Source organism: Heterocephalus glaber, unplaced genomic scaffold (genome assembly GCF_053883595.1).
Source record: "Heterocephalus glaber isolate CG9 unplaced genomic scaffold, H.glaber_assembly_v1.0 deba00001687, whole genome shotgun sequence".
Lineage (NCBI taxonomy): Eukaryota > Metazoa > Chordata > Mammalia > Rodentia > Bathyergidae > Heterocephalus > Heterocephalus glaber.
Window position 1 is genome coordinate 16,946,969 of NW_028258412.1, and position 11,310 is coordinate 16,958,278.

At 42.3% G+C, this 11,310-nt stretch overlaps 1 protein-coding gene across 3 annotated transcripts in view; it reads left to right on the plus strand.

Annotated features, from left to right (window-relative positions):
• Positions 1 to 10,978, plus strand: part of Med13l (mediator complex subunit 13L) — a 290,519-nt gene extending 279,541 nt beyond the window's left edge. For all 3 annotated transcript variants that reach the window (XM_004843720.4, XM_004843721.4, XM_087198565.1), the window contains 6 exons: positions 970 to 1,128; positions 2,675 to 2,851; positions 3,995 to 4,149; positions 6,739 to 6,900; positions 9,488 to 9,600; positions 10,835 to 10,978. In XM_004843720.4, coding sequence (XP_004843777.1) covers positions 970 to 1,128; positions 2,675 to 2,851; positions 3,995 to 4,149; positions 6,739 to 6,900; positions 9,488 to 9,600; positions 10,835 to 10,967 — 899 coding nt within the window. In that variant the 3' untranslated portion in view covers positions 10,968 to 10,978. The remainder of the gene's footprint in view (positions 1 to 969; positions 1,129 to 2,674; positions 2,852 to 3,994; positions 4,150 to 6,738; positions 6,901 to 9,487; positions 9,601 to 10,834) is intronic.
• The last annotated feature ends 332 nt before the right edge of the window (positions 10,979 to 11,310 follow it).

An 11,310-nucleotide genomic window follows, 5' to 3' on the forward strand; every position in this document is an offset into this window, starting at 1 on the left:
GAATTTCTGTCCTTTGTCTCTGGGGTCTGTGGTGAAATACACTGCTTTTATCTTCTTGTTTGGCTTTAATACAGAGCTCACATCTCTGATTTTCTACAGTTTTAGACCACAGCTTTTTAAATGTTTCTGGCCATTTTTATTTCACACACTTTAGTTTGAGGTTCATTAGGAATATGAAAACATTTTTCCATTCACTTGCTCTTGAAGGAGGCAAACAACTTGTTTGAAAACAAAATATGTGGCAGTAGGAAAGCCTGCAGTGGAGCGACATCTGATCGGTGGGCTGTGCCATGACAGCAGTTCACTGCATCTCGAGGTTGTTGGGGGAGGTCAGGGAGAGGACCTAGTGCTTTTCACTCACCAGAGTAACATGCCCTCAGCAGCGTTCTGGTTAGACGTAATGCTTTTATTCGGAGGCAGTACACAAGTGTGACACAGTATGGCTAAGTCAGAGAACTTCGCTTATGCCTGTTTATGAGCTCAAGGACATTCTAAGAAAGGTTCCGTCATTCCTGCTGCGGCTTGCCTTGCATGGAAATAACCAACCTACAGCAGTAAACAGAACTCAGGTTCCCCTAACTGTGGGGCCATCAAAAGAAAAGATGTTGGTGGAGCAGTGAAATAATGAGACCAGGAGGAGAATGGCTAGAACAGCTAGCATCAGAAGATACTAAAAGTGCCTGAATCTCCCAGGGTCTGTGCCTCACTCTCAAAGGTCATTCCACACACGACTCTAGCCTGCACAATCATAGACTTTAGTTTTTGTGTTAATGCAGTACAGTAGGAGTCCAGTAACATATTCTTTGTAGTAAGGAGGAGAACTGAATAAGGAAGAGAATATGGAAAGCTGTATTCTTTTTAGAGTCCAGTCATGGGAATTCAGTTACCAAGCAAAAGTGGCAAAAGGCTCAAACCTCACATCAGAATGAATTTCTTAAGCCTGTGTATGACTGTGATATTTGACTTCAGATTGGAGTATCCTCCTTGGAGAATGTTCACTACAGACAATCAGCAAACAGCTCAAGGATGTGTGCCGGATGTGTGGAATCTCTGCCGCAGACTCTCCTTCTATCCTCAGTGCCTGCCTGGTTGCCATGGAGCCCCAGGGGTCCTTTGTAGTGATGCCAGGTAATTCTCCTCTTGTCAGTTCCATAATTAGATATTCTGTCCATTCAGTACATTCAGGCATAAATCCACAGGCAAGTGTAGAATATATCATTATTATTACATATCTATAAGAGAAGATTGTACTTTGAATTTGAAAATGGAAACCATTTGATCTCTTCCAATGGGAGTGGTTTGTGATTTTATTGTCTTCATTGACCACAGCTTGAGGGAGAGATGAAGTTCTGAATAGGAATAAGAACTCTAGAGCCCTGGCTACAAGCTGTGGCCTGCCCCAGTTTGGCGTTATCATATGGAGAAGATTCTCCAAAAACCTAGATGCCAGCATGATGGTTATTTGAATATCCTTTTGAAGACAGGTATTTGACTGAATCTCTAAGCCATCTCGAAAGGTATTTGGGTTCTCTCTCATAGGGCTGAGGATGATTGGCAAGGCACAGAGGAAAGCACTCAGAACAGTGGCTGGCACACAGCAAGCTCTAGTAACTACAAGTGCCAGTTGTGCATCGTTAAGACACCTGAACACAGAAGTTTTAGAAAACCTGGCTGTTTTTTGAAGAGCAGCACCTAATCTACTTTATAATTTTCTAACTAAGCAGTTTTATACTTCATAATCTGTTCTTTGCATCGGAATCTGTCCACTCAGTCCTCGTAAAAAGCCAGCAGTGTTGTGGTGTGAGAATGGGGTCACAGTTCATCCGTCCAGCAGAGATAGAGATTCTCTACTGGCCTGCCCAGTAGACCGTAGGTTCCCTCTGTTGCCTGCACCACCTGGATAGATCCATAACTGCTTGTGCTTCTGTCCTCTAAAAAGTGGGCTATTAGTTGCTACCTGGAGGTAACTGTGGTGATTGAATGAGATGCCATGAATAGAGTTTAGCTAAAAAACTGGAAGGTTGTAAGTATTCAGTGAATGTTAGCTAAATATTTATTAGTTGAATGGTACGTTTCGTTGTTTTGTTTTGTTTGTGGTTCTGGAAATTGAACCCAGGGTCTTCACACAGCTGCACCCCTGCCTTGATACAAGGTGTATCGCTAAATTGCGTGGATTGGGCTTGAGCTTGTGATCCTCCTTGCCTCAGCCTCCCAGAGTGCTGGTCTCCTAGGCATGTGCACCATGCCTAGCTGCATGATAGTATTTTTATAGGATTGGTAACCGTTTGGGAGAACAGTACTTTATAAATTGTAAGCAACCACAGGAGAAAAGAAGGTGAATTTATTTTTAGAAATAGAAATAAATATTTGGTGGATTTGACCCAGTTTTATCTTAGCACAGTGGTACCTTGGCTCACCAACTTAATTCTTTTCACGATTTTGGCCGCAGAATTCGTTCCATTGTGAAACAAAGCTTGGGTGATCCATCAGTGTGTATTCTGAGCCAGGTTCTTTGAAGATACTTAAGCATTTGGGGCTGTGTGTTTTAAATGTGCATCTGTCAGGATATTTGCCTGAAAACCACTCGCATTCAGGGCTCTGAAAAACTCCTTCCAGGGCTGTTCACAGCCTGGAACTGCACAAGGGGAATTAACACAGTTCTTCCTTCTAAAAGATGCTGTCACAATGGGCTCTGTTTTTGGCCGAAGTACTGCACTGAACATGCAGTCGTCTCAGCTGAACACCCCTCAAGATGCTTCTTGTACACACATCTTGGTGTTCCCAACATCGTCTACCATCCAGGTGGCTCCAGCCAACTATCCCAATGAAGATGGTTTCAGCCCCAACAATGGTGAGTGGGGTCCCTGTGCGGTTAGGGTGCCCTCCCCTTCCTGAACGAGGAACAGAGAGCTGGAATGTGGGGCTCTGGGACATCTGCATGTTGCTCGGTGTTGTGGTAAAGAGCATATGAAATATGAAGAGAGGATTGGAGGTTTGAGAATCTCTTTTAGCTTTAAAGCTTTAAAATGAATTTTCCTTTGTTTTTCATTGAAGGCACAAATAATAACTGCTTGATGGTATTCTGCACATGAATGTTATTCTTTCAGTAAATATTTGTTGATCTGATTTTAAATATGTGAAAGTACAAGGCAGTGTGAAGATAGCACCTTCCTTCAGCTAGTCTGTGGGACTCTAGTTTGCTGTAGAGCAGCTCCTTATGTAATAACTCTTTTGGATTTCTTTTGTGCCATTTAAAAAGAAATACTTATTTATAAACTCCAAAACACTCAGTATTATAGATCCACTTGTATTGTTTTTGAAAAATTTTTACCAGCTGTCAACATTTACTCATGTTAAATGGGGAGGGAAGGATGACACCAAATTTTATATATAGCATGATCACAACAAAATTACAACTATAAGAGAGACAGGAAGAATTATGGCAAAAATGTTCATGGTGATTGGGTTATGGTAATGGCTTTCCTCTTTTTATACTTTCCAGATTTTCTGCTGTGAGTATACCTTACTTTTACAATGTAGGAGAGAACTTCTTAATGAAAGCATTGTGCTTTGATCTGCTTTTGGAATAGGCCTCTTCCCATTTCAGGGCAAGCTCACACCTGTTAATGTGCATTCATTCATCCTCCAATATTTTACATGCTAATTGGATACATGGACGGAGTCTCATGTGTTCTTGGATGGCATCACCTTTACCTTTGTATCTTTTTTTTTAATGTGCCTTTGAAGATTCTACAGAGTATAGGGATTATTTTATATTCTTAAATTCTTATTCTATTAATATTGTGCTAGGCGACCATTGGAGAGAGTACAGAATGAAAGAACAGTTTGCAACACTGTGCACACAGTAAATACTCATTAAATCTCACGGTCAACGTTGTGTCCCTGATAGTCATAGGCTCACAAAATATGGGGTTGGTTAAATTGGGTTATGGATTATCTTTTTAATTTTTGTGCTTTTCTCCCTCCCTTCTAGATGATATGTTTGTTGACCTTCCATTCCCAGATGATATGGACAATGACATTGGCATATTAATGACTGGGAACCTTCATTCCTCTCCCAATTCCTCCCCAGTTCCCTCCCCAGGCTCTCCTGGAATTGGTGTAGGCTCTCACTTCCAGCACAGTCGGGTAAGAGCAATTGGAAGCAGGTTGTTTCAAAAAACCACAACTTTTAGGAAAAGTAATCTTGACAAATGATCATCTTTTTACTACATTCACTTTTGTTTTTAAAGGTCTGAGTCCCTGGGACTAGAGAAATAAATGTGGGGAAGTGACTCTCTAGTTCCATTTTGTATAGAAGTCAGGAACTCGAAAGAAATGTGTTATTATTTCTGATGCTCAATTTTGTCAGAATAATGGTCCTAATAGAGACACAAGGGTTTTGTTTTTGTTTTGTTTCATTGCTGGGGATTGCACCAGGCCTTTGCACACGCTGTACTGAACTGTGCTCCCAACCCCAGTGCAAGAGTTTCGTGCAGTTTTTTCCATAGCCAAAATTAGTTTTGGTTGCTTGCTATTTCATCGTTACTTCTAAAAGTGTTTTACTTTTTGCCAAAACAGTGGCTTTTGAGAGGCTAGTCTAACAGCCCTATTTACTTGATATGCACTGTAACTGCTAATTGAGGAACACAATGTTAATGGTTGCTTTCTCTGCTAGGAGCCTGATGACACATTTTTCTGTCTGGGCTTTTACTTATGCCTTCCTGGTCTTGTCTGTAGCCACCCTGAAGGACTGGCAAGAGCCATCAGGAACCTGATTTTATAGAAATGTCCAGGGGAATGCTAGAGTATTAAGGAAAGATCCAGAGCTCACAGCTACTTTCATCTTTAAATATCCCAACAATCTTGGAGGCAGATGAACCAACGATTAAAAGTGAAGAGGTTCTGCCATAGTTCATGTTAACTTTGTTTCACAGCTAGATGATTCGTGCTTTACCAGTGTGTTGTACTTTTCATTTTAAATGCTGTAAGAGTAATGGGATAAGCTAGAAAAATAGCTGTGTTGAGTACTGTAGACTGGAAGAGTATGAGCACCCCTGTGCACATTCATTTCTCTAGACACAAAGATGGGCTTAAAGGACTTAGGTTTTCATCAGGTGGGTTTTGTTTTTTGTTTTGTTTTGGTTTTTGGGGTTTTTTTTTGCCAGCACTGAATTCATTGAAGGATGATTAAGAGAAAGACGATGTAAAGATTAGTCACAGAGCAGATGAAACATGGAAGGCAACTGAGAGTGCCCTCATGTTCCTACCTGCTCCTGTTATCCCCTTCTGGAAGGAAGAAATATAAATGTCTTTTTTTCCTTTACAGTAATTTTTCAGTTAATGACAGTTCAGTGGGGACTACTGCAATAGGAACCAAAAACACACATTTTATACTGGATAGTTTTAAGTTAGGGTCTCTATGAATTCTGGAGGCAAGGGGCACAGCAGCTAAGAGTGCATGCCCTGAGTCCAGTAAAGGCATCTTGGACTTGCACTCTGCTGCATCCTAGCCTTGTGGCTGAGGACAAGCCTGCTTCAGTTACCTTAGCTGTGAAATGCAGATAATTGCAGTTGTCCCCTAGTACCTGCTGTTGTAATTCAGTTTTTCCACTAACAAAGAATTGGTAATTGAAATTTAATATTGGGTTTGTAAGAAACAGAGTTGTGCTATATTTTCTCCCTTTGTTGGAGCCTCAAGTCCTATTGTCTTTAATTGAATGTCACACTTGAAACATAACTGTTCGGAAGCTGGTCAGATGATGGCCTTTTCCAATCCTTAGTTCCTGCAGCCAGGTGACTTCCAAGAGGCCTTAGCTTTTCCTTTTTCTAAACCACTAAACACCCTGATATCCAGTTAAGATATTACAACAGGACAAAGTGTTCAAGGTGGTAATGAGTCTCCCTCCCTCCTTCCCTCCCTTCCTTCGATTGAACTCACGACCTTCTGCTTGCAAGGCAGGTGACAACACCACTGAGCAAATTCCCCGGCTCAAGTTTTTATTTTTTTTTTTAACTCACTCACAGTTGATACAATTTGATGTAGTAATTGAGGACCATTTTCTTCCTGTAAACAGAATTTTTAAAAATGGATAACTTGCTGCTGCATGTATTAAAGGCACATTTTCAGTTCTTGGAACTAACTAAAAGAATTCAAGATGAGAAGACATCCGTTGCAGAAAGACAGTAGGACTCTTGCAGGAATCTTGCTAGGGGGCATGCTTCAATGAATACATGGGGTTTCCGCTCTCATCCTGCTGGCAGGGCAGTAATATTTGTGCCCTGTAGACACTGGTGCATGTCCCAGTTGTCCCAGCCAGGGCTAGTTGGACAGAGGAATGCACGCCTGTAGTTTTGATGGTTGCTGATGAAAGCACACAAGTGTTGTAGAGCCTTCAGCTGCCAGAGATTGCCATCTTTCCATCCTGGTTTGTCGTGTAATATGGAACAGATTTTACATTCTGTAGAAAAGAAGCCAGAGCAGATAAATCTGTACTTACCTGACTGATGATGTCAGCTTTGCTGGTGCCTTCTGCTGAGCAGTAGTTCTTGTCAGAGCCTGTGTGTGCTGAAGAGACAGTGCCTCCCCTGTGTACCTTTCTCAGTCATGGGCAGCTTTTATGTGAGGTGCTGCTAGGAAGAGGATAGTCACTACAGTGTGCGGAGGGGACTGATGAACGTTGATTTTTAAAGCTGTGTAATAAATTCCGCTCATGCTTTTGGGACCTTTTTTTCCAGAGTCAGGGTGAGCGTCTTCTCTCCAGAGAGGCACCGGAGGAGCTCAAGCAGCAGCCTCTTGCCCTCGGGTATTTCGTGTCAACTGCCAAAGCTGAGCATCTCCCCCAGTGGTTTTGGTCCTCATGTCCCCAGGCTCAGAACCAGTGCCCTCTTTTCCTAAAGGTAGGTTTGGCATCATACTTGAAGTTTGCAAGGACAGAGTGATGTATGCCTAAATTCAACTTTGGTTAGAAGTTCTGTCACATTGCCTTTTTCTGTTCCTTGTTTCTCTCATGTCACTTATATAGTAGTGTGTGAATATTTTAATTACAGTTGTAGATGGGGAGTAGATTTCAAGAGAGGGACCCAAAACCATCACAAAGAAATGAACCCATATTAACCCATGTAGGGGTTAATGTCTAGGGCCTGAAATGGAGCAGGGACGTGTGCTTCAGTAGGACAGGCTCTCTCCACCTGCATTGCACTGCCATCAGGGAAGCTATGCCTGAATACAGTGTACTGGGTGTGCACTAGGACTACAGTACTGTCCTCTTGCCCTCGCTGCATGCTGTCAGCTCTCCATTAGAGGAGGGCAGGAGTTAGCTAAAGATTGCCCACCTTTAGGCCTCTCTTGACACCCTGCACTTTGTTTTCTTTGAGTTTGTATTTTAAATTATGGCTAATAAACCTCTTTATGCCTCTTTTTAAAAATTCCTACATGTATACTTACTTTTTCTTTTATAGTTCTTACAGCCTTTTAATTCAGATTTTAAGGCTTGAAAACAAAGATCCCCTACATGCAGATTGTGGAAAGAATCTAGAATGAGGTCCATTTCTTGCCTCCTAAAAGACAGAAAAACAGAGGTTGACAGTATGCTCTGTTGGCAGAGTCTGGAGAGAAGGCCCTGGGGTGGACAGGATGCTGAGGGATGGCAGCCCTGCGCTTTCCCTGCTGGTGCAGCAGGCCCACACTTCAGAATGTATCCCAAAGCAATTTTGGCAAAAGTAAAAATGACCTATGTAAAAGACTTGAAAAAACCTAAATATCCATCAGTGGGGAGCTGAGTGAATGAACTATGGTGCATCCACACAGGGGTGTGTTAGGGTCTCTAACAAAACGAGAAATGTTGTTTATAACCATTTTGTGCAATGTAGATTACATGGAGTGGTCCATAGGGCACACACATGTCTGCTTATACCTTGGGAGGAAGCAGTGGAAAACAAAACCAAAAACAGACGATAGAGCAATGTTTTTCCTTATGGCTTTACTATAAAATCAAAGAAGTAATGTAAAAATCTGTGTAGCTTTTGTTTTGAATTAAAATTATTAGGAAAAACCTAGATTTATGTATGTTTTAGCTCTGTCTACTGACAAAGCTTAGAAGCAGTGGCAGCTTAGCAATAAATACCTCTATGGGTGGCAGGATATGTTTCCAAAATACCATTTATCATTCAGAAGAAACAGAGTTCCTTGAAGAAATGATTAATTGCTGGTCTGAAGTAAGAAATATTTGATGTACCTGGTAAACCTTATCACCCTAAAAGCAAGGAAGCACTAAGATTATTAAGATTAAAAAAAAGAGTTTATTAAGGATCTATCAAAGGCTGACTTTGGAGTCAACTTGGAAGGTAATCCTACAGGCCAGGGTTGGGACAATGATATCATTTAAAAGAGTTTGATGGTAGCAGTAGATTGAAAGAAGTCTTTGGATTCATAATTGTGCTGAAAAACAACCACCTGTCACCTTTGAAATCTCTAGAGCATCAACTTGCTAATTGAAAAGTAAATGGAAAGAATCAAATATTTATATACTACCTGTCCTTTACCTGTTATCTCTCGATTATTTAATAAACTATGTTAAAGCCATCAGGTGACAGATTGATAGGGAACTTTATAATGAGTTCAAGGAGCAACTGAACCCTGTGATCATTCATATTATTCCAGTGGGACAACAGATGCTAGGTGCCTTTTGATATGGTCTCATTAGAAGGACATGGCCTCAGCTATGAAGTGTTCTTGTCCAACCCTCCCCCAGAAATGGACTCTGAATCGAGCCCTCTGGAACCAAGCATGGATTTATGAGAAATCTGAAAGACAGAAAGATGTGTTTAAAAAATACAACACGGCTACCCTCCATCCACATCCAGACGGTGGGGCCTTCTACAGGTTAAGTCCTTAAGAGGCACAACACTTAATCATTTGCAGTGTGTAGACCAGGTTGGCTCATGATAGTAGAAGACTTACTATTTTTAGATTATTGGGGAAAATTATGCATGGATTTAATATTAATGATATTAAGGGACCATTGTTAATTTTTGTTGTGTAAGGCATCTATTATTGGTTTTAAAGGTCCATATCAGGGTTACCTACTGAGTTATTTACAGGCAAAATGATATACAGTATTTGGGTTCATTTTAAAATACATCTCCAAGGGGGAAAAACTCAAAAAAAGTGACAAATAGTGGCAGTTGTTGTGGCTCAGTGATATGAGACCTTATTACACTATTTTTGTGTATGTTTGACAGTTTCCATTAAAGAAACAAAACATAGTGGACTGAAAAAGAAAAATAGGTTCCCAAAGCTTCCTTTGTTTTCTACTCCAGGATATGGAGTATGACTACATGTGAGATTATCGAACAGCTTAAAATTCACAGGCATCTCCTCCCGCACTGAAGACTGAGGGGCCTCTGCTCAGGCATCTGGGGCCACCCTCATCACTGCACTGAGGTGGTCTGGATTGGGAAAGTGACAGTCTTTGTCTTTCACCAGGCTTCACTCCATCACCACATCTCTGTAGCACAGACAGACGAACTTCTCCCTGCTAGGAATTCTCAGCGGGTTCCGCACCCTCTGGACTCCAAGACCACATCAGATGTTTTGAGGTAAATTCCGACTGAGGCAACATAGCAGTCTAGCTTTCAGTGATATTCCTTTGTGCTTGGATTTTCCATGGTGTTTTAATTTAAATGTGATTCCCCTGGAAAGGGTACTGCTGTTTGTGCAGCACGCAGTGTCTGATCAACCCACGAGAGCCACTGTCCCCAGTAGGTGCCGGATGGGCAGTGTTGGTCCTGCTCAGTTAGGTGGTTCTGTGTTGTTCCATCGCCTGGCCTCATGTGGCGAGGAGGCATGTCACAGTGGTGAGGAGAGCACACCACACGGAGGGGAGAAGGGCTCGAAGATGGTGTCTGGAGCTTAAAGTGCTCTGCACCAAAAGTGCTTTTGTATCCTCCCTGACAGGCTGTATAAATCAATGAATAGGATATAAATCTCACACTTGGAAAATCCCAGAGCAAGATTTTCTTGCACTGTTTTTAGCAAGCTATACAGATTTTTCACATACCAGAAAATGTACATGCATTTTCTAATGTTTTCTAACTTTTAAATGATTTGGAAATTACGGTTAAGCAAAAACCCAATCAACATGTTGAATTTGGCTTCCAAGTCCTCTGGTGGAACACTGTCTAAAGAAAATACAATGTGAAGGGGCTGGGGATTTAGCTCAGTGGTTTCGCCCCGTGCTGCGCAAGCTCAAGGACCCGAGTTCGATCCCTGGTACCAAAAAAAAAAAATACAATGTGAACTTTGTGGCCAATTACAATTTTTTTTTTTGGTACTGGGGATTGAACTTGGAACCTTCTGCTTGCAAGGCAGGCGGCAGAACCACTGAGCTAAATCCCTGGCTAAAATTTTTTTAGTAGACACATTAAAATAGTCAAAAGAAATCCTTGAAGTTAGTTTTTGGTGAAGTTAATCTTAATATATTCTGTTTGGCTTAACATATTCAAACTAATATTTCAACATGTAATTAGTATAAAAATATTCTGAAGATGGTACATGCTTTTTAACAAATGAAGTCATTGAGCCGCGTACCTGTACTTCCAGTGCATCTCAGTTCAGACTTGCCCTTCAAGGCTCAGTGGCCCCGTCTGGCCAGTGGCTGCCGCAGTGGACAGTGTGGGTCTGACAAAGAAGGGAGCTTGAAGCAGGTGCAGGGTGACAGCGCTGGGCAGGGAAGACTGGGGCCTCTGCCCCCAAGACGGGGGCGGGGCTAGAGTCTGCCAGCCACCCCTCCTTCGTCACACTTCCGCCCTGACCTGTATCTTCTTTCGCCAGGTTTGTTTTGGAGCAGTACAACGCCCTGTCCTGGCTCACATGCAACCCGGCCACCCAGGACCGCACTTCCTGCCTTCCCGTCCACTTTGTGGTGCTCACTCAGTTGTACAATGCCATCATGAATATACTTTAATTGGAAAAGCACTTGTTCTCTCTGGCTCAGTTCCTTCTCCCGCAGCCTCAGTGCGAGGGACCTGCTATACTCTGCAAATGCACCACATCCTCTGCAGACCACTCTCCACAGTCCTGCACTGTGATGCCTCCCAGCAGGCACTTGTCCACCCTGCAGTCTTCATTACCACACTGACTCCTTGACACTGCTCTCGTGGACCCGGAAACTTCCGTAAGCAGCGTGTGGTGTGTGCAGTCCCCAGCCACTGGTCTACAGGAAGTGGTAGTTGTTGGCTTCTAAGAGGGGAACAGAAGAGACAGTGTCCTTTTGCACAAGAGTCTGTGCTCTCAGCCTCTGTTTAAAG